The 27,328-nt window shown below is 33.5% G+C and overlaps 1 protein-coding gene across 21 annotated transcripts in view; it reads left to right on the forward strand.

Annotated features, from left to right (window-relative positions):
- The window catches only part of LOC141404308 (uncharacterized), a 1,008,861-nt gene that overhangs the window by 515,104 nt on the left and 466,429 nt on the right, over positions 1-27,328 (forward strand). For all 21 annotated transcript variants that reach the window (XM_073987798.1, XM_073987800.1, XM_073987780.1 and 18 more), the window contains 3 exons: positions 11,432-11,482; positions 12,642-12,698; positions 17,167-17,230. In XM_073987798.1, the coding sequence (XP_073843899.1) occupies positions 11,432-11,482; positions 12,642-12,698; positions 17,167-17,230 (172 nt within the window). The remainder of the gene's footprint in view (positions 1-11,431; positions 11,483-12,641; positions 12,699-17,166; positions 17,231-27,328) is intronic.

A 27,328-nucleotide genomic window follows, 5' to 3' on the forward strand; every position in this document is an offset into this window, starting at 1 on the left:
GGCATCTCCTCTACAATTCCCTCTGCGGATACCGTAGTGTGCGGATCGCCGCTGGGCATCGGTTGTTGTCGGTTTGCTCACTTTGTTACACTTTGCTCTCACTGGAATAATTGTAGTTGTATTAGTATATGACATGAGATCCTCTGCGATCACTCAGAACCTCTGCGTTCACTTGTCATTAGTCATTTGTCGAAGAATAACTTCTACGCGTTATTACTAAAAGGCCTCTGTCGCCACTACCACCGATTACAAAAGGTAATCTTTGTTGTTTGAAAAGAATCACAAATAAACTTCAATTATATTTATATTAAGAATAAATACTGGTTGTTTTTATTTCTCTTATTCTTTTCTCCCTCCACTGCTCATCATACGGTAACCTGAGCTATCGTTTGTCTAACCTATGGATTTCCCCTCCCTCACCTAAACACTACCCATTGATAATCGAAAATAACAAGTTACATCCACTTCAAAAAGAAATTGTAGCAAAAAAGTTTTAAGGAGCTCACATGGGGTGCCATTGGACATATACTTTTATACGAATTGAGCTTGTGCCTCCTCTGATAAAACGCAATATCAAATTACAGCAAACTAGGTTCGAAAATTGGACAAAAACCCCCCTCGAAATACATAAAATTGTACAATACTGGTTCAGGGGAGCTAGACCAAAACGTGGATATACATGGACAGTTGTTTGCGAGTAAGTTTTTCATCTTCTGGGAACACATAATTCCAATTAACAACCAATTCGGTAGCAAAATGTGACTAAAATCTCCAAAAAAAGTTTAAATCGGGTACTGTACTGTACTGTCTGATTTTTTGCAAAGGACTTGTTGTGTCTATTATAAGTTTTTATGCCCCTAGCAAAGACGAAGTAGCAAATATCAGTAATTTCCCTGAAATATTGAGGCCATAACCTTCAAAGTACCGAAAATACGGAGGAACCGTCATCTGGGGGCTCTATGAAAGCGTGGACCTATACCAACAATTCTCTTTTGGAAAATTGTACACCCCCCATCTCAGCCCTTTAGGTTTGATAATGACGTTAAAACCTTAAAAATACCGAAAATCGGGAGGGACGGTCCTATGTAGGCTATATGAAGACGTGTACCTACGCCGACAAATTTCAGGTGGAAAGATGTTACCCCCACCAAAGACTTAAATCAAAACTTCAGCCATTTCGGTTGGATATTTAAGCCACAACCTTCAAATACCGAAAATCGAGAGAAACGTTCTATAGGAGCTATATGAAAACGTTGACCTATACTAATATTTTTTCGAAAAAGACTTAATACCAAATTTCAGCCATGTCGTTTTGATAATGACGCTAAAATCTTCGAAATACCGAGAATCGATAGGGCGTGATGTTTTTTGTTCTATGGGTGCTATATGAAGACGTGGACCTACATTTACAAATTTCAGGTGGAAAGACTAAATGACAACATTTATCCATTTCGGTTTGATAATGACGCTGAAACCTTCCATGTACCGGAAATCGGGAGGTACCGTTCTATGAAAGCTATATGAAAACGTGGATTTATAAAACCCATTTTCAATACCAAATATCCCATTGGGTACAAAGAACTTGGAAAAATGATCTTTTCATATCTCCTAGCACCTATATGTATTTGTTACCAGATCACCTTGTTCGCCTCTACATAAAGATGTGCCGGTTTTACTTCTTGGTGAAATGTTCGGACTTCATTGTAGCTTGATTTTTTCTTACTTCCATTTTTCTTTTTTGCTGCGGGAATGACGTTTTTGTCCTATGTCCTTTTCTCTCCTACGCTATGCTTTGCTACTGATTGTAGAATAGCACTATATGCTGCTTTTCTCTCTTCGGGACTAAGAGTGTCATACCATGGGTTCCTTGGTCGTTGGATCTCTGCTGTCCAAATGTAAATTTTGCAATTGAGCCAGTTAGTTATTTCTGTCCGCCCGCGTGCTATCTTCAAGTTATCTTCTAAGAAATGGGCTATACCGGTTCATCTTTTCGTATAGCCCCATATTAAAGTACCTCCTGACTTTAGTTATTTTGAAAAAAATCTATAGTTTAGAGCGAACTACCTGTAATTTGACGTTTGAGGTTCCCAGTGATAACAAAACTTTTTCAACAGAAATTATCAACATAGGCCCACTGTTTACTATTGCCCCCATATAACGGTAACTTCCGCTTTTATGTATGTGAGAATATTTGCTACATATTTTGACCGAACTATCTGTAAATTCACATTTGAAGTTCCCAAAAATTTTCGACGTAGGTTCATGTGTTGGTATGCCCCATAAATGGTACCTCCCGATTGCACAGCGTTCATAAAACATTTCCACCAAAACTTTTTATCATAGGTCCATGTTTGGTATCATATAACGGTACCTCCAGAAATTCGGTAATAGCGGTAATTTGACATTTGAGGTTCCCAGTGGTTGCACAACGTCAGCACTAAAAATGGTCAGAAAAGGTCCATGTTTTGTTAAAGCCCTCATATAAGCGTTCCAACCGCTACATTTGTTGGCCGATCTTTCTGCAACTAAAAATTGTCACCATGTATGTCAACAATTTAGTATAATCCTAAAACAAAGGTGCCGCCCGATTGAAGACATTTTTTACTCTCAACATTTATGCTAATGACGGTATATACACATTCATACGGGCAAAATGTGCCTCGTCAAAATAATGGTTTTAAACCCCAAGTATATTTGTACGAAATCCGCTTCAGACAATTTGGGGTCTCTTTAGCAATGTCCGTTTGGCTGACTGGCTGGAGCGCACGAACGGATTAACCGATTTGATCCAGTCTTCGGCTTTCATAATATTTTCTACAAACTCAGTTCAAGTTCGAAGATGGGCCATATCGATCCACTCCCTCTGGTACCTTCCCCACAAAAGTTAAAATTTTTTCGAAAAAATTGTGCTCACGATTACACTTGAAGGGAGTAACCGATTTTGTCCATACATTGCACATCGCGAAATTTCTACCAGACGCAGATGAGATTCCAATATGGACTATATCGGTTCACTCCTTCGGGTACCTCCCACACAAAATTTCGGAAAAGTTCAGTTTAGGACCTGCTCTCGAATAGTTTTGATTCTTTTTGTGATAATTTGTATTCGCTGCCCCCATTACGACTGTACACGGTTTTCAGGGACAAGTTCATACTTCCTGAGAAAATGGTCCGAAAGCTGTAAAAATCCGCATGTGTAGTGGCTGGAGCGCACGAATCGGTCCAAAATTTGTCATTCGATTCCCTTTGTTTCCCAAACTTCTTGAGATAATGACCCAAAAGCTCCAAACAAACCTGCCGGCACCAAATAAATTGGGTAGTACGTAAGATAATGCGCGAAGGGAGAAACCGATTTGGTCCAAACGTTGTACATCGTATTATATATACGTCAGAAGTATTGTGTGTTACTTCTTTTTTAGGTTCGAGCCTGAGGATATATCTCTGTCAGCCAAGCCTACTGATACTTTTGTACTTGTTCTGGATACATTTTCTGTATCTGAAAATTTCTGCAATAACAAAATCATATGTTATCTCCCCCTGAAATTTGGAGAGGAAAGAAAACTAAATATTCAATTTTAGTTCAGAATATTTTACGATGGTGGGTTCAAAAAGTTCGGCCCGCACTATGCGATTGTTTAATCCGACAACCAGCTTAATTTTAAATAAATATACCGTATAATTTTCTGTATCGTAATATAAAAGACAAACAATTACAAATGTAAATTATAAAACATATCAGTTCTAAAATAACACATAATGTCTATAGCGACATTATACTAATTTCACAATTAGCATTTATTAATAGAAAATTTTTATCAGTTTCAAACAAAACCAAAAGTTGTCGGTAAAATTAAATTAATTTTGTATTTATTTGAAACAGATAACAATTAAACCGAAAAAGTTTAATCAAGATGTGTTTAAAAGTATCGTTTAAATTCTTCAATAAGCAACTAGAAGAATCATTCAACTTATGCTAAATGAAAATAACAATTGCACGCTTATCGCCACCAACAAATCCCTGGTGAGAACAGCATATAATCAAAATGTTCACATGTATGTACATTAGGGTTATGACATTTTTTCTCATAAATGATTTCCTGTAGCGAACATGAATGAACTTTTGCCTATTAATCACTAAAATATCTTTTATTCTATTGAAATACAAAAAAGGTCACGCAGAAATCGATTTAAAAAAACATTTTTTTGAATAATTGTATGAAATGTTTCTTCTATTGCACGAATGAATAAACTGTAGCCTAAAATAACTAAAATAATGTTTATTCCATTTACATATATATTGAAAAAGGTCATGCACAAACCACTTTGAAAAAATTTAGATTTTTTTATATTTTGTTAAAAAGTAATATATTTGAAACTTTAGTGAAAAACAAATGTTATGTCAGTTTGGTTATCGCATGTGGCTCTAAAGTTTATTTTGAATTACATATCTGTTTACAGTTACTTCAAAAAATTGGCCATAATTCTGATAAATTCAAATTTTAAAAGCATTTTGGCGTGATGTTTTTCACAGAATCACCTTATATGGAATCTGATGTAGAACCTCAAAACGCTATGATACAGGGATATGAGGTTGTAAAAAAGTCATAACCCTAATATACATATCGCTCATTTAATCAAAGAGTGGCATAAATCAAAAAATGTGTTTTCTGAGTTAGCAAAAAACGTGTCTCGCCGTTTTTTTCCTATCTCATCAACTTTGAAAGCTGTATAAAAAAAATTAAGAAAAAATTTTAAAAGAAATTTGACCATGGCGATTTTTACCTTCCAGATGAAGCTTGATGGATTATATTATGGATTATATGTGTTCACAATTTTTGTTCTTTAAGACAAGAGCTACAACTTTGCCTCCGAAATAAATTCAAATTTCCTAACGGTTTGGAAGATATAGCCCTGACTAAATGACCCTTTCTACATCAAAGCCTCAAGCCCTTGGATGCCTATATAATTGCGAAAGTTGATGAGATAGGGAAAAACGGCGAGACACGTGTCTTCTCATTTTTGGTGTTTTATCACACTGCGGTGTCAGAATATGGTTAATAATTTTCGTGTTGCACAGTATTATTAAAAGTAACGCAAATGTAATACATAACAAATGTAATACATAACAAATGTAATACACAACAAAATTCATGAGTATAAAGCAAACTGCAAAACTTTTTTTTAAGACTGAGAATATGGTTTTTATTATTTTTATGCTTTCTGTTTGTTAAAATACAATTCTTAAATATCGTTAAGGTATTTACGGCTGTGCAAGAAGTATGAAGTTTTAACCCTAATGTACATAAATATAAACGTTGTACGTTATATCTATAGAAATAAATGCGGCAATTCATATAAATACTGCATATATACTACATGCATTCATATGTAACTGGAGTGCAAATTTATGTACATGCTTGTATGTATGTGTTCGGTCACAAAACAATGGCACACCATTATCATGGTCACCATGACACAATTTTTAATTCAAACATTGAAATTAAAAATAAAATTTTGTGTACATACAAATGTACATATTATTTTAATAATTTCATGGGCACAAATATAAATTTGTACGTAATCTTTATTATTAAAAATAAAAAAATAAGTAATTAAAAAGTGTAACATAACAGAACCGAACGAAAAAGAAAGCCGTTTAATAACTTATATTCGAGACTCTGTTTATATAGATCTATGAATATTAAGTATATTCCAAAAACTTGTGAAAAGCTGAAAATATTGAATATGATGGATTTGACCAAAAACTTTGGTCCTTCACACAGTACACGGCATGCGGTGGGAAACGTTTGTCTCTGTAATTTGAATATATCAAGTGTCTCATATTTTTAGCTCTACTTTCATAATCTACTCTGTTTTCCTTGTAATTTTTTATTGTCGCACAGTGTAATTAATAAATAATACATTTAATTATTTATTTGCTGAATACCTACACAACAAGATATGCATCTTATAATTATGATTAGAGAATAAAATATTCAAAACTAGGAGCATTTATACGAAATTCTATAAAGAAATTTACAAAGTGTTAGATACTCAAATCAGTTGACTGGCTTATGGGTACTTTACATATGTGTTGTCATTTTGTATATAAAAAGTGACAACTCATATGTAAAAAACATATAGTGTAAAGTACCCATTAGTTGCATCCCGTTCAAATAATTCGTAAAAAATGCTTATAGTAAGTTTACATTTACGAAATCCACTCGATTTCAACTGTCAATTCCATTGCTTAAACGTCAAATGAAATCCAGTCGATTTCAGACGAGTTTTCATTTGACGTATACGTAAAGGAATTGACAGTTGAAATCGAGTGGATTTCGTAATGTAAACCAAGCATTAGTCTCCCAATGCACACTATAATTTCTTTAAATGTATAACTGTATCACGTGTAACCTACCATCGCAAAAAATGACAAACAAGAAAAACAACAACAAGAAATTCATCCTACAGGAAACAGGAAAATCCTCAGTGAAAAAATAAAAAAAAACTCAAACATAAAACATTTTCTGAACAACTATTCTGTTTTAATACCTGAGTTTGTTGTTTTACCACTTCTCTGAAGGAGAAGAAAGACCTGGGGTTTCAAAAAGGAAAAAAAAACATAAAAACCAAGACCCAGATTCAGCACTAATGACTGTTGTTATTTGCTGTACATTTATAGTGTTTGCTATTGAAGTTAGAAACGAGGAAAACTTAACCAATCAAACGACAGGGTAACGGTGTAGAAAAATTAAATGAATAAAACTAGTTTTCGACCACATGATATCATTGTGTCCCTCTGGAGTTTGTGTGAAATCGCTGAACACTCATTAAATGTTTCCCTATGTCAAATGCGTTTGTTATAAATTGTTTAAAATATGGCACGTGAAAGCAAACGTCGGGGCCGTTGTGCTACCCTTTAACATTGCACAAACTTAAAATTTTAACAAGTAAGAACGGCGTTAAGTTCGACCACTCCAAACTTTTATACCCTACACCAGAAAATATTCTGAACCAAAATGGAATAATTAATTTTCCACAAATTTAGGTGGATATGTCTAGGTCAGAAAATATATCTAAAACGTCATCAATTGGGTCTCAGTAAAGTTTCCAAAGACACAATATACCTAAAATGCAAGGATTTCAAGATATATTAACTCAAATATGGGCACTATATGAAGACGTGCCCATAGACCTTTCTTTTTTTTTTTTTTTTGATTATTTTCATGTATGAACATTGTAGTTTCAGAATCCTTAAAAACTTCACAGGTGTAAGCACCTTTCATTTAAAGTTGGTTTAATAGCACCGTGAGAAATAGATGGTTTTCAGGTATGACAATACTTTTTGTAAAAATTTTCTAATGCTGCGGTCTTGTCAGTTTTTATCCTCCTATATATATATATGCTTCCACATTTCTACATATAGTTATTTTGACTAGTTTTCATACTTTGCCATTAATTAACCTCATTCATAAGTTTTTTGGTTGATATATCAATTAGCATTTATGGGTGTTTAACACTTATTAGTGCGTTAACTTGGCTCAAAAACTAATCCATACTAATCCACACCCACTTCCACACAGGAAAAACGTCCATAAATGATAACAGACATCGTACTGGTCATTATTTTTTTGCTTTTACGCCCGGTCACTTTCATTACCATCATTTTTCTTCTACCATGTTTTTATTTGTATTTAATAGCATAAATGAAACACAACTCCATTGACTATAAACTACTGTCACTAAAGATGGGAGTTAACGTAAATACTTAGCTATGGAAATAATGGCAAAATGTTTATAACATCAACACAAAAGCACTTTTTACTACACATGATGTCCTTTTTTTCTTCTTCTTTCTGTTGGTCATATGTAGTGTTAATGATGGTGTTTTATTTGTTGCCGATACGGAATAGGTGTGGAACAAATATAGTTACGTGTGCTCCCCGTCTAGTGATTTAGGTACAGATGGCATTGCTATTAGTAGGGGTCTTCACCGGAGATCTTCTTGCCATGAATTGTTTCATCATTTACCAGAATGATTGTTACATTAATGACATTTGTAAACATCATTTAATCCACTTGCATTGTCGACAGACACGTATAAGCTACATACAACTGGGAGGAGGACATGTGAGGCGAACAATGAATGATATACTGCTGAATGTGTGAACGCCTGTTTATAGTATATTATAGTGGGATGATAGAAAATGCAATAAATTTTATGTAAGTAACATTGTTTATATCGTGGCAAGTATTGCTGACAGAGAAATATTCGCCACATTTGACTTTAAAGAACTGTAAAATTTGTAAACATTAGTCAAGTGTAACCGGTTTTTAATACCCTCATGGTTAAAAAACTTTTTCGCTCAAAATTGTGAACAAAGGTCCACGTATTGGAAAAGCGCCTATATATTGATACCAGCCGCTGTCAGGCATTTTAAATTTTTCATCTACGTTTTTTCATTGGCTGAAATTTGGTTTCCCATTGACCAAAAAACTTCTCCAGCCCTAATTGTGGGGATAGGTTTACGTTACGTTTTGTCTAAATAGAATGTAATTTGACAGTTTGGGTTCCCAAAAATTTCTGCAACAAAAATTGAGGACATATGCATGTCGACGTATGTATAATGGTACCTCTCGATTTCAAGTCATTTGAAGCTTTCCGACCGAATTAGCTATTAGTTGGTATTTGGTGTTTCTACATCTTTTTCATATGTAATTCTAATTATTTTAATTGTAAGTAATTAATAAGAATTCTATTTGTAATTCGTAGGATTTCATTTGTAATTCGAGAATGTCATTTGTAATTCGAATTATTCCACTTCAATTCGAATTATTCTATTTGTAATTCGAATTATTCCATTTGTAATTCGAATTATTTTATTTGTAATTTGAATTATTTTATTTGTAATTTGAATTATTTTATTTGTAATTTGAATTATTTGATTTGAAAATCGAATTATTCCATTTGTATTTCGAATCATTTTATTTGGTGCTTCCATGTATGTATCTCAGGAAAGCTGAATTTGAATTTACCTCCCAATTTTAACATTTAAATCTCATAGAAAAATCTTAGTGCCATGACCAGGGCAGAATTTATATTCTTTCCATTGACACTTGTATAAAATATCCTTGGTCTGTTCATCTTTCTCTTTGGTCACGGCGTGGCTCAAGATTAGACTGATGTTAAATAACTTTTATTCTACACTGATTGTGACAAATCACTCATCCACCGGAGTGAATCTGGATACCAGGTTTTCATGTCTCCGATTTACCACAAAACCAAACCTAGCTCATTCTTCGTTTCAAGGCTGACTTGATAGCGCATAAACTGCACCTTCTATGTAAAGAGTCCGGACATTCCAAGTGCCGATTCGCAGATCATGGTACTTAACATGTTTGCAGGCGTCGCACACTGGTCGAAACCACTGATCTAGCGGCGCGAAAGTCAAAAAATCGAACTATAAAATTGCGAAATATTTTCCATTGTATCGATTACAGACACTTTGCAGACAACGATTTTGTTTTTTTGTTTTTGTTGATGTAAATATTCACTCAGTTATTCACTATCAAATACAAGAGTTTTTGCTGCATCAGATTTTAAAAAACTGTTGCAATAAAATTAATTTCATTTTTGTTTGAATCTTATATAAATTCGTAATGAAACTTAACAAGATTTATTTTTTATTAATAGCAGAGGGTGTGATTTAAATTATAAAAATTAGATTGGGGTCTGGAGGTCCTTAGTTATATAGCAATAAATTTTCAAAAAATTAATTTTTTTTTGTGTTTTTATGGGTTGTGCGCGCTTGTTCCATAGAGTGCATCTTGTAAACTTGGCCGAACTTAGGTTCGATTATTTTTTGGGGAATGAAATTGGACTCTCTGGATACGGAATAACCATATTAGGGCTGCAAATCTTTTGATGACTGCACTTTTAAAATAAGGGATTTTGCATGAAATTCATACAAATTTAGCTGTGCATTTGTATGGGACCTAAATCAAAATATGGACCTATCTTGAGAAATGTTTGCAGGGAGGAGTTCTACCCCCGGAGACACTTTAATACCATATTATAGCTAAATATGTTATTAAATATGGGATAACAAGTAAAAATTCAACGAATCGGGGGTACCATAAAATAAGCTACATCGAAACATAAATCCGTGTTGAAAATGTTTTGTAAGAAGATTTTATATGCACTGAGAACACGGAATGCAAAATTACAGCCAAGTTGGTTTAAAAATGTGATCACGATATTCAAAATACCTTAGATTGGGAGGTACGGTTACATGGGGGCTATATCAAAACGTGCACCTATGTCCATAATTTTTGGTGAAAATATTTTGTGACCACTAGGAACCCTAAGTACCAAATTACAGTTAATTTGCTACGAAATTGTGGCTTCAATCCTCAAAATACCGAACATCTTAAGGTACCGTTATATGGGGGCTATACTAAAACATCAGCCGATATTGTTCATATTTGGGTAATAATGGGCCACAGGTACAAACTGAGTTTGTGCCAAATTTCAGTGACGTATCTCAATTCGTTTGCAAGTTATTAATTTCGCGCCGCTAGATCAGTGCTTTCGACCACCGTGCGTCGTCAACTTTTTTCTTTATAATATAAATGGGTGCCACCGTGGTGCAATGGTATGCACGCCCGCCTTGCACACTGAAGGTCGGTGGTTCGATTCCCCGGCCAGGCAACATCAAACATTTTTCAACGGTGGCAAAATACCCCTCAGTAATGGTGGCGACATTTCCTGAGTATTTCAGCCTTGTAAAACTTCTCTACAAGTGGTGTCTTTAGACACGCCGTTCGGACTCGGCGATAAACAGTAGGTCCCATATCATTGAGCTAATATGAATCGGGGTGCACTCATTGATATGAGAGAAGTCTCCCTTGTCCCGTATGGGATGTTGTGGAACAATGTTTGTGTTTGTTGTAATATAAATAATGCAATTCTACATCCATATAGCCATGTTCGTCCGTATGTGGAAATTAATCTAGCATTTTGAAGTAGATGGATAACATTTGGGTAAAATCAATTGTAGATCTGTAGAACTTTTGGCATTGAAAGTGGGCTATATAGGTCAATGGTTTGGTATAGTCCCCATACAAATTCAAACGTGGAGTTTAAACGCATTAAAAAGAAAAAATCCCCACCTCATTTGTATGTATTTTTTCTTCGGTTTTGTTATAATAAAATATTTCCTCATGGGTGGGCTACTAAATCTAAACTGAAACTAATTTGTCGTAAGTTGTTCATTGTTGTAGTGTGCCTTATTTGTATACATATTTATCATTATTTTAATTGTGTTTTTTTATGTTTATGTATCATAATAATTTCGAAATTTAAATTTTATTTTAAGCTCAATATTTGTGTAACTTTTTTAATTTTATTTTCTTTATTTCATTTTTTTAGGATTCCTTATCCCAAGACTATAATGATCTTGATTTTAATAATTTTGATTCGGTATGTTTTTGATTTTTATTTTTTGTTTTACACATTTTTGTATTTATTTTTAATAATTTTACATAATTTGTTGTTTTTCTTAGAGAAAACCAAATCGGGCGTTTAAGGTAAATTGGCTTATTTTCTCAAATGTTATTCAAAATTTTATTCTTACTTTATTTTGTGCATGTGATATTGAGATTTGACATCAAATGAATTGTGGATATAAAATTCAGCTAAAAGTATAGTTTCTTTAATAGTATCAATATCCTGTTGTTCTAAAATGATTCGTTTTATTATGTAATTTAATAAAATTAATTTTACGAATCGTTTTATTATGTAATTTAATAAAATTAATTTTTCATATTTTGAAGATGTCAAATGTCAACAAAAAAATGTATAATATACTGAAAAACAACATTTTTATTTATCCTTTATAATTTTCATATTTTTTCTATTTAATATTTATAACTAATTTTTTTACGGTGTCTCTTTTATTTTTTTACTTTTATTTTATTTTTAAGAAATAAATAATTTTAAGGGACTACAAATTATCAATCAAAATATTAAATTAACATTAATTATTCGATTCACAAAAACAAAACAGTATATAATAGATATTTTAAAACTATATCTAATATTGAAAATGCTTATAAGTCCATACTTAAAATGATCGATTTCATGAAATGATTTAATTTTGTTTAAATAATTTGATATCTTCGACCTTTTTTGCTAGTGAAATATTTGATTGATTCAAGCTCGAGGTCAATTTTAGAAATATTGTATTTATTTATGATCAATATTTCGCAATTTCTTGAATTGCATCTTCAGGATGTGATCTGCAATAATTTTAAATTTATTTTATTATGGTTCTTCTTTTAAATTATTGTAGATCACATCCTGAAGATGCAATTCAAGAAATTGCGAAATATTGATAATAATCAAATACAATATTTCTAAAATTGACCTCGAGCTTGAATCAATCAAATATTTCACTAACAAAAAAGGTCAAAGATATCAAATTCTTTAAACAAAATTTATTCAATCAAACATTTCAGAAATGATTTATTTTAACTTGTATAGTTTGTTGTCCCGTTTTTCTATTGTATGAAAATATAATTTTTAATTTTGTACGATGTTTTTTTTACGTTTTTGCTATTTTTACCCTGTCCATCAACAGTTTCCCAGCTTAGAAGATGCCTCTGGTGATTATCCAGATTATTTTAATTGGGACAAAGTAAGTTTTTTTTTCTTTTCGTATAAAATAAGCTAACATGATCTATTCAAGTTTTTTAATAACCTTTAAATTTAAGTAAGAATAATATATAAAAAATGCTAACTGAACCTGGTGCGCTTCGCAACCCTTGAACTTGAATTACATTAACACGTTCGTAGAAGCAAATAAATTCAGAGATGTGTAAAAATACACCCAACTATATTTGTGTTTGAATTACTATTAAAATTTAAATGCTGGAACATTCACGTACGAAAACGGGTTAAATACATTGTGCTACTCGAAAAATAAATTATGCAAAAATTTTATCGTGCTGGGGTCCATGAACAACGAAAATACTTTTTGTTGCTTTGGGTCACTTCGTTGTTATACCCTAAACCACAATGTGGAGAGTGTATTATAAGCTTGTTATCCTGAAAATTCTTGAAACACCGCAAATATTCGTCGTAGACCACCCATGTGGTATACCAAAATTCATATCTCGACGAGTTAAAGCGATTTTGAAATGTTTGCCCGTCCATCCGTACATTAAAAATTGTAATCAAACTCCAGGCTGCAATTATAGACCAATCGTCACGAAATTGAATGGAGGTCGGGTTCCCCCCAAAAATAAGATTGGTTTTTGGTGCTGATAGTGAAATATATATAAAGGGTGATCCATTTAGAGGTTTCTACTTTGTTCAAAAACAAATCAAATTGAATGGGGAATGTTTATTATTATTTGAAAGAACATTGATGTCAGTTTATGTCTAACAAGTATTGACCGAGGCTACGTCTCAGGTCCATTCGTTGAGTCCTACTTTCAATGACTAGTTCAAGCTTTTCGACTGGTAGCTGGCGAATGGCACTTCTGATGTTCTCCCCGAAGACTGGAATCGAAGCGGCTTTATCCGCATATTATTTTGACTCTACATATTCTCATAGGAAAAAGTCTAACGGAGTAATATGAGACGATCTTGGTGGCCAATCGTCTGATCCAAAACGTGCTCACCGATATGTGGGAAGTGGCGCCGTTTTGTTGAAACGAAATGACGCTGAGATTACGAGCTTCACTTTCAGATATCAAATAGTCGGTTACACGGCGCAATAATCGTCGCCATTTTCGATGAAGTTCTAATCGGCATTATTTTGAAGAAGCAGGGTCCGACGATTGAACCGACCCGCAAACCGTTATTTTTTCTGGATAAAGTGGCAACTCTTGAATCTCTTTAAGTTGCTCTTCTTCCCAAATGTGGCAATTTTGCTTGTTTACATACCTATAAAGACAGAAATGTGTCTCATCACTGAACAAAATTAGGCTCGAAACACACTCCCCACATAACGCGAATTTTCGTGATAACTTTTCCATGATAAAATATCAAACAGTACTAAACAAAAATAACATGAACACGTGATACGTCTCACGCGTGATCTGTCAACAAAAAGGGCTGTTGAAAGAATTACCTCTTGTTGGATTGCCCATTACATCCAATTTTGTAGCGGATCTGTAGGTCGCAATGGTAGTACGATCGGCGTCAAATTTTATGGAAGTTTTGGTTTTACGACAGAGAAGTAGCTTGCAATTTAACTTGATGATCAGATAACATTTAGCGGGTTAAATGGACCAGAACTTTTGTGTTAAAATTGGTAAAATTTTTTGTGAAATGACTATATCTTTATTCCTGGAAAATATGTTAAAGCCATGTAAGTTACATTTAGAAGAGGAACGCTTGACCTTTCCTTTGATGCTAATTATCTTGATGTAAGTGGTCAGATAACAGAATTGCAGCCCAGTATAAACAAGGATCACGCTAGAGGTCGCAGTTATAGTTCAATACTGACAAAGAACGAGTTGATAACACTACGCAACACTGAAAATGCAAACAACTTCTAGTATGCATTTTATAAAAGTACATATTTAGACTACAAAAACCTGTTTTGTCCTGTCAGATCCAGTTCGGATTTGATGGCCTAATCTAAACCGGGCTAAATGTACACTTTTTTGCATTTATTAGGCCTTTATCTCAGAAACGAATAGGAATTTGGCCTTGCTGTCTTTAGCAATATTGTAGCCCTAAACTAGTAGAACTTAGCTTTTAAAAAAAACCACATAAGAAAAACTCAATCTTGTGCATCAAAATCTATAAAATATAGAAAATTGTACATTATTGCTGAAATTCTGGTCAGTATCGGCTAAACTATTGGTAGTTGAACCAAGTAACTTTTTGCAAAAATCTTCCAAATAAAGTTGTCAACAATTCTTTAGAACACTCTGAAACTCTAAAATGCTTACTTCATGTTGCTTCAGCAACATTTTGCATCATATCTTTTACAACACGTATTTCAAACACAGCTCACACCAACAGTTTATTCTCGCATTTCGGATTTCACTACATTATTGACGTTTCTATTAAATCGTCGTTGAAAAATATACTGAAAACCACGGTATAGAGGCATTTTACAATAATGACATGTTCTGAAGAGTTGAATATTCTAGCGAATATTTTTCCAAAAGAAAATATTCAGAAAAAATTAACGGTTTTGGAGATACGGTGCGAAATGTATAAAAATTGTGGCATTTTTGCATATATTTTGAAATTTGAGGCAATAAATGTAGTTTTTTGAGTTCATTATTTTATATTTTTTTGTCCTTATCTATTTTTGTCCTTATCTACGAATTTGATTCAGAGGTCAGAAGAAGATTCGCATTGGTTTCAGAGATATAGCCCCGAATTTCTTTAAAAACTCAATATTTAACAATGTTTAGATGGGGCCATAAAATCCGAGGTGGATCTGACACAACAAAACCCAACTTGGGTTTCTTGTCGTTTGGGTCTGTACTTTCAAAAAATCCTCAGTTCGAATTGTTTGCACAAGATCATGTTAAAAATGTTGCACAGTGTAATGATCAGATAGTATTTAGCGTGTAAAATTAACCATAGCTTTTGTGGGAAAATATCCAAATTTAATTTTTAATCAGTAATTTAAATTCAGGGGGCATATTCGGACAACTTACGAAAACGAAACTTGAAAACCAACACTTGACCTCTCACTTGCTCCAAATGATATCAATGTAGCAGCTAGATAAAGGATCTATTGTCTAATATCACGGTGCGCCTGAACCTACTTTTAATGGATGGTGCTTACCATTGGAAGGTTTTTGCGGATTCTTAAAAGTTCATAGATGAAGAAACCCCAAAAAAATATATATTTCATAATATCCGTTGTATTATGTGCCAAAATCAAATATTTGTATATATGCCAACCAAATTGCAGACAACAAACTAGTATGTCCAAAATACAGTATACGCTTACAAAATCTAACATGAATTCTTGCAAGTATTTATTCAAGCCACCATCTAACGAAACAGTCTATGGCATATAGACACTTCAACCGCAACCACATACAAAATGTGCAGTGTACAGCATGTTAAAATACAACAAGTATTGTCAATAGTTTTGGGATAGGTGGTACACTATACATTTAATTTCTCATTTAAAGACCTCAATGTGTATAATTGGGTATGAATTATCTTAAAATGTGTCCCACGCTATTATATTTTTCATATAATTGTTGGGAAATAGATTTGATGAGCTCTCCTTTTTAGGTCATGTTCATTTAATCCAAGAGTGTTATAAAATCGTATTCAAACGATTTTGTTTATGTTATGATATGAGTTCTAGTTTTTAAACTCAACAACTTGCCTGCTGTTCTTCTGATCACTTCGCAGTGTCAACATGATGTTGTTACTGTTTACGGTGGACCCAGTTTGGCGGACTATTCCTCATTTTCTCAAACGTGGTGATTACCGCTCATGTTGTCTACGTAGTCATGTCGCACTAGTATGGCACAATAAAGTGTTCCGAATAAATAATCGCTCCTCGATTCGTTGGGACGTCCAACAGGTCTCTTTTTGCTTGACCTGTTGACTGAAATTTCGTAATACTCCCAGCTTTATTTTTGCAGCCTCATGTCAATCAATATTGGAAATTACCTCAGGAAGACTTAAATAGCCGACAATGGTACTAATACTATTCCGACATATTCTTTCCAACATTTTGTCTATCTTTATTTATAAATGTGCCAGTAGAAAAAGAAGTTCATTGAACTCTCATCGACATGTGTGTAATATATAAATATACCGGTTTATTTATTTATGTATGTATCTTTTTGTTCGCTACCAGCTGTGTATATGTATATTAATCCTGCAATTGGGTCAGCGTTTTCCTAACGAAAATAATTTTGCTATTTATAAATAGTTATCAACATACATACACTCATATTTTTAAACTGTTTTCTATACCACATTTGATGATGATATTGATAAAATAAATATGTATGTATATGAGTAATACATACATACAAAAATTTTAATGTAAACGGAGTGATGAAAAATTTTATTATTTATTAATTACTAACCAAATTATTTATGCAAATATTTCAGTTTATTAAAATGTCAAAACTTTTTTCCATTTTCATTTCATTTTTCAGGCGACAAGCATTTACGATGGCAGTGGTATGCCGCCACAGCAGACACAATATCAACATGAAAGACGTAAGTAGATATTAAAAATACAAAATATGATATAAAATATTTACAAAAATAAATTGTACAGTTGAAGCTGTAGTAAATGTAGGCCCGGCATTGTTTTGAAGGTTCTTACCACCGACTGATTTAAAGTATTTTGAAGATTTAGGTTTGAAGACAATTATCCAGCCGAAGTAGCTGAAATTTGTTATTTAGTTTCCACTAGTGGTATCAAACATTTCTTCAGAGAATCCTTAGCATTGGTCCACGTTTTGACATTTCCCCGCCACCTTTTTAAGGAATTTTGAAATATTTTACCAGATTATCGAACAGAAGTTGCATAAATGTTTGTATGTAGTATTAGCTTATCTACTCTATTATAGTTAAATTTTTTAAATAATTATAAAGTAAAAAAGGATTTATAAATTTCTAAGCTCTTGTCTACGATATTAATATTTTATACAATAAAGAAAGAATTGAAATTGAAATCGAAAATTTGTATGTAGTATTCGCTAGGGGTATAAATCATTCCTACAAAGAATTGTCGGCGATGGTGCAAGCTTTAATAAAGTTCCCATAGAACGGTACATCCAGATTTGATGTTTATCTGGGGTCAATGTTTTAGTAGGGATACTGTATTACAATACCACCGCATGTAAGGTATTTCTAGGAGTTTTGCTATATTTCCCTACTGAAGTGGATGCAACTTTCAAATTTGTATTCTCAATGGATATAAAGTCTCGACGCAGAATACGATCAAAATAAGTTCATGTTTTCGTATAACATCTTTTGGCGCTACCTCTCGATTTAATTTATTTTGAAAGTTTAAGAATGACAGATATTATATTCTCCTCAATATTACGAAGGGTATATTAAGTTTGTTTCCGTTGTAATGAAATTTAAATAATCATTCATATCATTTGTATTCTTCATCAGAATAAAATTGTGAGTCGACCTAGCCATGACCGTCTGTTGTAATCACTCTAGCGCCATCAATAATTGAGCTGGATCGCTATATTTTGCACCCGAGTGACTTTTTGCCATAGGCAGGTCAATTTCGAAGAAGGGTTATAACGACCCACGTTTTGGTATAGCCTCCATATAACAGTCCATACTTCGCGATTTTCGGCATGTTGAGAACTTTAGTTAGATTTTTTTGGCCGAATAACTGTTATGTTCTACCCCCCATGTAAAGGTATCACCCGATTTTCGGCATGTTGAGAACTTTAGGTACATTTTTTGCCGACATAGCGGCATTCACTAAACTTCTTCACCAAAAATTGTCGACTTGGGTGCATCTCTTCCTATAGCCCTCATATAACGGTACCTTTCGATTTTCGATAGTTTGACAGCTAAATTTTTATCGAAATAGCTGTAATTTGACATTTGCGGTGCCCTGAAGTCACGAAATTCTTCCAACAAAAATTGTCAACATAGGTCCCTGTTTTCGTATATACCCTATATAACGGTTTTAAGTATTTTGTGGATCTTAGCTAAATTTTTTGACCGCACTACCTGTTATTTGAAATTTGAGGACCCCACATGGTCACAGAACTTTCCCTCAAAAATTGTTCGACATAGGTGCATGTTTTGGTATATACACCATATAACAATATCTTCCGATTTTCGGTACTTTGAGAATTTAACCTTATTTATTACTTGAAATTTGAGGTTTCCTGTAGTAGCAAAATTTCTACATCTACAATTTTCAACACAGGTCCTACATGTTTTGATAGTGCCCCCATATAATGGTGCCTCCCGATTTCAGGTGGTTTGAGAATTTTAGCAACATTTTCATCAAAGTAGCAGTAATATGACATTTGAGGCTCCCTGAAGTCAGGAAACTTCTCCACCAAAAATAGTCAACATAGGTCCATATTTTGCTATATCACCCATAATTGTTAACACAGGGTCATGTTTAGGTATAGCGGTATGTCCCGATATTAGGTATTTGAAGATTTAGCTACATTTTTTGACCGAAATACATACTTGAGGTTTCAAGTGGTCACAAAACTTCTCCATCAAAACTTGTGAACATGGATTTATATTTTGGTATAGTCCCATATAACGGTTCCTTCCGATTTTTGGTATTTTGAGAATTTTAGCTACATTTTCTGGAATAGCGGTAGTTTGACCGTTGAGGTTGCTAGTGGTCACGAAACGTTTCCACCAAAAATTGTCGTGGCGGATGAGTTTAGTACTTTCATAAATGAAAGGAAACTTATTTTTCCATTGAACTTAAATGTTTTTATACCCTCAACCTTTAGACTAATATATATGGGCAAAATTATTGAAAATTTAACATCGTTGAAGCCAGGGTTTACCCCTTTATAACTCGCGAATAGTGGTTGTATATTGTACAATTTAAATGCTTTTGGATAAAATGAAATGTTTTTAGAATTGGCAAAAAATATTGGCCTTCAAAGTTGATTTGCGTGGAAGCTGTGGCCATATTTATGTTAAAAAATGGGTAAAAATGGGTTGAAGCCAACGTGACTTTTTTTGTTTTCTCTCGATTTGTGATTAAACCACATTTTTGCCGATTTTCCTGTCAAAGTGAAAGTAGAAGCCAACTAAATAAGGATCATCCCACCAACGTATAACTTTTCAAAATTTGATCTGCGTCTACCATTAAATGATGCTGACATTTTGAAGCCAGATTTTAAGTGTTTTTTGAAATTTTCTAATAATTTCGTTCCGCAAACAGGTTTTTCAAAAAATCATATATAGGAATGAAGAACTCACGATTCTGATTTATTTCATATATGTGTCGTGAATGTAGCCTACACAGCTTCAGAGAAATCTGTATCCAAATACGAAAATTTTGTGCGAACAAATTTCTAAAAATCATATATTTCGGGTCTAATTTTTACAATTGGCATTTGATTTACTCGTGCATGATTGCAAATTTTGGATTTTTACGTTGCGGATCTAATAAATCATTACTCGTTAAAATCCATCTAGTAAAACGCGAGATAGGAGAAATTCCAAGGTAGGAAAATCACCTAATATTGTTTTTGAAAATATCGCGCATTTTATCGCGGATTCTGTCGGCCGCTTGCACTGCTATGAAAAAACTAGTGCAGCATCTTCCTTTTTGCGGAAACAGAGATTTAAAAACTTCACTGATAAGGGAACTACATTCATTTTATCCCAAAAGTAGTGTGTGATGCTACATCCACGGTTCTTGACTGATTGCCTTGGAATAGGTATATATCGATGCAGATTTTCATGGTGACACTAAAACCGGATGCGGAACGAAATTGTATGAACTTTGCGCAAATTAGCGATGTTTTATAGGTTTTTTAATGCTAAGATGCAGAAGATGCTACATCTTAGCGTCCAAATTATATTTCGAAAAATATATACAAATTAAAAGATATGGTCTTGCTGTACATGAAAATCACATGCGGACAAAACGATTTTGATACTTACGCGATTTACACATATTTTAATAATGTATATAAGTTAAAGTGGTTTATTTGAACTCTATTTCCGTTTAAGAAGTCTAATGATTTATTTCAACAACCCGATAACTTTCCTCAATGGGAAACCTTCTATGTGAATGTAGATAAAGCAAAATCCGCCCATTTTCTTGGGAGTTTCAAGAAAAATAAAAGAAGTACTCCTATAGAATTTTCCAATATTTTCAACACTAGAATGCATGTGAAAACTATTATTCCAAACCAAAATTTGTTTTTTGTAACACAAATATGTGCTTATTTTGGCTATAATATCCTAACTACTATCCCGATGATTATAAGTTTGGTCTCATTCGATTCCCCGTGAAGTCTTTCTTTAAAATTGTTACTTTTTTTGTAATTTTTGACGGGTTAATGGACCTATATTTTCAAAAAATTCGGATTAAATTTAAAATTTTGTCAATTTTTTGTAAATTCCGCGAATGCTGAGTAACATTTTACAAATATTATGCAATCTACTTAATGACGTCACTTCGTGATAACTTTTTAGTGACAATTGTGCTCAATAAAATATTTTGCGTGTTTATTATAATTTTTTCTTAAAAGCAGAAGTAAAACCGCGATAACATTTGTCCGCAACAACCAAAAATTTGCTCGCGAGCGGATTTGTACTGGGGAATTTTTTCTGAACCTATGTACCAAAAATCGTTAATGTAGCGCGAAAAGAAAAACTTCAATTTTTTGGAAATGGAATATGAAATAATTGGCAGTTTTGCCCATATACACTTTATTGGGACCAAAATGTACTTCATCGAATAATGATTTTAGATCCCCAGTATGTTTGTACAAAATCCGTTGCAGGCAATTTGTAGTCGGTTTAGCCATGTTCGTCTGTCTGGCTGGGGCGCACGATACTATTTGAATGGATCTACCGATTCGATCCAAAATCAGTCCAAACACAGATCAAGATCAATGGGACATACCAGTCAACTATGTCGGGTACCTCCACAAAAAAAACATCAACAGCTTTCGCAAAAATTGTGGACACATTAACTTTCGAAGGGAGTAACCGATTTGGTTCATCGTTTCGAAAATTGATTATATCGATCCACTCCTTTGCATTTTAAGCACTGCTCTCAAACTCCATTTTGCTCTTGAGTTTTTTGCAACAGGATGTTCTCAGCGCCTTTTCCAGTAACTCAAACCTTAAACTTCAATAATTTTCCATCTTTGTGTTTATTTCAGCTTGAGTCCATATTTTGTTGTAATTCAATTGTTTGAATAACAACAAAATATTTTAAAGTGGATATGAAATTGATTAGTTGCGGGCGAAGGGTAGGGAATACTATAGTTTCAGTTGTCACCAAACAACTTCATCAGTTCCCTTTTTCGAGGACTCTGTATCGATAAACAGGTCAATAAAGCCATCTAGCAAATTAAATAAAATGAGAAATTTGCTGTATGGCCCTAGAGCTGTTTACCCTAAAAAAACGCCAACATTCAATAATTTTCGCTAAAGTGGTATGCGCGATATCTCTTTAACGGAGCAACCAATTTGGCATAAACTTTTAATTTGTCCAAACTTAGTTTAAGTTCGAAAATTGGCCATATCGGTCCACTTCTTTGGGTACCTCTCTCACAACAGTTCACAGTTGTTTAAGGTCTTATTAAGGATCCTTTGCATATTTTTACCGAAGTCTTCGTAATCCTGTTTACAGCGATATTATCTTTTTCGTGGGAAATTCCATGCTTCCAGACATAATGGTCCAAAAGATCTAAATTATAATTTCGGTTGGTCAGTCGAGAGTAATGACTCCCAAAATAAGATCCGCTTCCGAAATGCACTTTGAAGATCCATTCATTTAGGTACTTCCTTCGCAACACTTTTGAGCTCTAAAACAAATCCGTTTAATTCATACGTCCAAAAATTGCCACAAAAACTGGAAACTCATAAGTACATAATTTTTAAAACAATTATTAACATAAATTGTTTGTCCGCAGATACTGCGAGTGAATGATGGAAAATACATAATGAATTTGTGTACACTAGACTGGTTTTAACTCAAAGGGAAGAAATCGATGTCGGAATTTTTTATGCGGCACCCTTCTGAAATGTTTAGTTTTGTTAAAAATTAAGATTGCCAAAGTTTGAGCTCAATCGGAATATGTTACCACATGCCACTGGGGCTTCAAAGTTTCCATGGGCCCTTTATATAGCTAATATTAAAATCTGACCCGAGTTTCATAATTTTTTGTAGGATTACATGTTTAGCCACTACAAAGAACTGGTAAACTGTTTTCATCGATTGGACAATAAATGTGGTCTTTAGAGCGGTTTCTTTAAAATTTGTATGGGACCAAAGGCGAATATTCATAAAATCACTCTACAGACCACGTTTATTGTCCAATCGATGAGAACAGTTAACCAGTTCTTTGTAGTGGCTAAACAAGTAATCCTACAAAAAAATTTGAAAATCGGGTCAGATTTTAATATTAGCTATATAAAGGGTCCATTGAAACTTTGAAGCCCCAGTGGCAAGTGTTAACATATTCCGATTAAGTTCAAACTTTGGCAATCTTAATTTTTAACAAAACTAAACATTTTAGGATGAAAAAATCCGACATCGATTTTTTGAAACCACTCTATAATGAGTTCTGGAGGAAATTTACATTGTACCCTGAATACCAGGGTTCCAGTTCTAGGCCAGACAGCATTACATTTTCAACGTTTGCGAAAATACAACTCAGCGCAATGTTGGCGACTTTTGCTGAGTACTTCAGCCAAGTTCGGACACTTCCATTAGAAGTAAGTCGCATTGCATTAACATAACATGAATCGGTATTCGTTGGTTTAAAAATTATTTCTACCATGCTTTCATCAACAAAAACCTATTTCAGTGTTTAGTAATTGAAATTTTTAAATTACCCACCATTTGTGTGGAGTGTATTAACGATTTAAAGAAGACCATTATTCCCACTTCTTTTCACATTACCGAAAACTGATGCGTCTGTAATAATCGTTTCGAAGAATTCCTAGTAGATGCCAACCATAGTTACACATTCCCCATAGAAACGAAAGGAAAACATTTATAACTATTATACGTTCTTGTTCTGATTCCAAATCTGTGATTTGCATGTGTACACATATACAATTTGATCTATACTCAAAGCGGAAGTTGCTCACACCCATATTTCACATACACATACATATATCTGTTTTCAGGCACGTGTGTAGGTATGTGCTATATGTCCTGACCTAGCTCGGGTTTATTTATTCGTACATCTTTGATATTGATTATGCAATACAAATGCATACATTTCAGGATATGCATACGCATAGTATTGATTTGCTGAACGTATACATTGTTATGGATGTACGAACATACATATGTACGTACGAGTTTATGTATATTAGGGTTAAGAATTTTTGATCTTTTTTCTCAAAAATGATTTCCTGTAGCGAAAAAGAATGAAATTTTCTCAAAAAATTATTTCCTGTTGCATGAATGAATGACCTTTAATAACTAAAATAACTTTTATTCCATTTAGATATTGAAAAAGGTCATGCACACACCACTTTCAATTGATAAGATATATGGAATAAAGTTATATATGATACTAGCAAAGTGCCCGCTACTTCGTATGCGTTAAATATACAAAACAAATAAACAATATATAATAAGAATGGTGGAAACATTTTGTGTACTAATACGTACCACTTTTGTTCGATTTTCGTCACGCCTACACATCAAGAGCAATCCACATTTTTTGAAATAGTTTAATTGAGGTTCTCAGCGCAAATACGGCCTAACCCAACAACGGCCATCCTCATTTCTAGCACTATCTGTTCCCCCAGAACCAATTATAGAACTATTTAGTAGTTAACATGTAAATAGATAAATACGAACCTCCTCCTATTATTTCAAAATTCCCTTTACACAATAACAAATTGTACCAAATCCTTATTTACAACTTTTCGTATATTTATGGCACATATTTCTTAAATCGGACGTTATAAGCAAATGGTAACAGTAATCTTAATTCCAAATCTCATGAATCCAGATCTATCCGTTCATCTAATACAAAATTGTACCATACATGGAACCATTTCGTACCCCTAAGTGTACCTAATTCCACATATTAGGATTCGAGCGCTATAATTTCACCCAAATCCTAATTGTACAAATTGTAGTACTTTTTGTAAGCATAAGTACGCATTTCCAAAACTAACCCCAACTATAATATTAACTCCAAAATTCAAGATTCTAGCTCTAATCGTTCGCTCAAATCCAAGTTGTACCAAATATAGTACCGTTTAGTACTTTTCGTACATATAAGTACGAATTACCAAAACTTTCTCAATCCTACACCCAACAGTAATCTTAATTCCAAACTTCAAGATTCCAGCTCTAGCCGTTCGCTCAAATCCAAATTGAACCAAATTTAGTACTTTTCGTACTCATAAGTACGAATTTCCAAAACTACTTCCATATCTCAATCCTACACTCCAACAGTAATATTAATTCCAAATTTCTTGATTCTAGCTCTACCCGTTCGCTCAAATCCAAGTTGTACCAAATTTAGTACCGTTTAATAGTTTTCATACATATAAGTACGAATTTCCAAAACTTCTTCAATCCTACACCCCAACAGTAATCTTAATTCCAAACTTCAAGATTCCAGCTCTAGCCTTTCGCTCAAATCCAAATTGTACCAAATTTAGTACTTTTCGTACTCATAAGTACGAATTTCAAAAACTACTTCCATATCTCAATCCTACACTCCAACAGTAATCTTAATTCCAAATTTCTTGATTCCAACTCTATCCGTTCGCTCAAATCCAAATTGTACCAAATTTAGTACTATTTAGTACTTTTCCTACCCATAACTAAAAATTTCCAAAATTTTATCAATCCTACAATTCAACAGGTATTTTAATTCCAAACTTGAGGATGGCAGCTACATCAGATCACCGAAATCCAAATTGTACCAAATTTAGTACCATTTAGTACTTTTCGTACCCATAAGTACAAATTTTCAAAACTACCTCAGTGCTATGTTCAAACAATAAGCTTAATTCCGAATTTCAGGATTCCAGATATATCCGATAACTCAAATCCAAATTTGGTACCATTTAGTACTATTCGTATCCATAGTACGAATTTCTAAAACTACCTCTATCAACACTCCAACATCAATTTTAATTCCGAATTTCACGATTCCAAATGTATCCGTTCGCTCAAATCCAAATTGTACCAAATTTAGTACTATTTAGTACTTTTCCTACCCATAACTACAAATTTCCAAAACTTTATCAATCCTACACTCCAACAGTACTCCTTATTCCAAATATCGGGTTTCCAGCTATATCCGTTCCAAATTTGTACCAAATTTGGTACCATTTAGTACTTTCGTACCCATGAGTACGAATTTCTAGAACTACCTCAATCCTACAAGCCAACAGTAATCTTAATTCCAAAATTAAGGATTACAGCTGCATCCAATCACCGTAATCCAAATTGTACCAAATTCGATACCATTTAGTACTTTTCGTATCCAAAGTACGAATTTCCAAACCTTCCTCTTTCAACACTCCAACAGTAATCGTAATTCCGAATTTCAGGATTCCAAATGTATCCGATCACATAAATTACAATTTGGTACCATTTAGTACTTATCGTACCCATAACTAAAAATTTCACAAACTTCATCAATCCTACTTACCAACAGTAATCCTTATTCCGAATCTCGGGATTCCAGCTATATCTGTTCACCCAAATCCAAATTGTACCAGATTTGGTACCATTTAGTACTTTTCGTACACATACATAAGTACAAATTTTCAAAGCTACCTCAGTGCTATGTTCAAACAATAAGCTTAATTCCGAATTTCAGAATTCCAGATACATCCGATAACTCAAATCCAAATTTGGTACCATTTAGTACTATTCGTATCCATAGTACGAATTTCTAAACCTACCTCTATCAACACTCCAATATCAATTTTAATTCCGAATTTCACGATTCCAAATGTATCCTATCACTGAAATCCAAATTGTACCAAATTTAGTACTATTTAGTACTTTTCCTACCCATAACTACAAATTTCCAAAACTTTATCAATCCTACACTCCAATAGTACTCCTTATTCCAAATCTCGGAATTTCAGCTATATACGTTCACCCAAATCCAAATTGTACCAAATTTGGTACTATTCGTACCCAAGAGTACGAATATCCACAACTACCTCAATCCTACACGCCAACAGTAATCTTAATTCCAAATTTCAGAATTACAGCTGCATCAGATTACCGTAATCCAAATTGTACCAAATTTAGTACCATTTAGTACTTTTTGTTCCCATAGGTCCGAATTTCCAAACCTACCTCTATCCACCACTCCAAAAGTAATCTTAATTTCGAATTTCAGGATTCCAAATGTATCTGATCACCCAAATCCAAATTGTACCAAATTTGGTACCATTTAGTACTTTTCGTTGCCATAAGTACGAATTTCCAAAAGTATCCCAATCCCACACTCCAATAGAAATCTTAATTCCAAATTTCACTATTCCAGCTCTATCCGATCACTTAAATTCATATTGTACCAAATTTGGTACCATTTAGTACTTTTCGTACCCAAAAGTACGAATTTCCAAAATACCTCTATCCTACACCCCGACTGTAATCCTAATTCCAAATTT

This window comes from Musca autumnalis, unplaced genomic scaffold (assembly GCF_047663935.1).
Source record: "Musca autumnalis isolate F117 unplaced genomic scaffold, ASM4766393v1 scaffold_4, whole genome shotgun sequence".
Classification (NCBI taxonomy): domain Eukaryota; kingdom Metazoa; phylum Arthropoda; class Insecta; order Diptera; family Muscidae; genus Musca; species Musca autumnalis.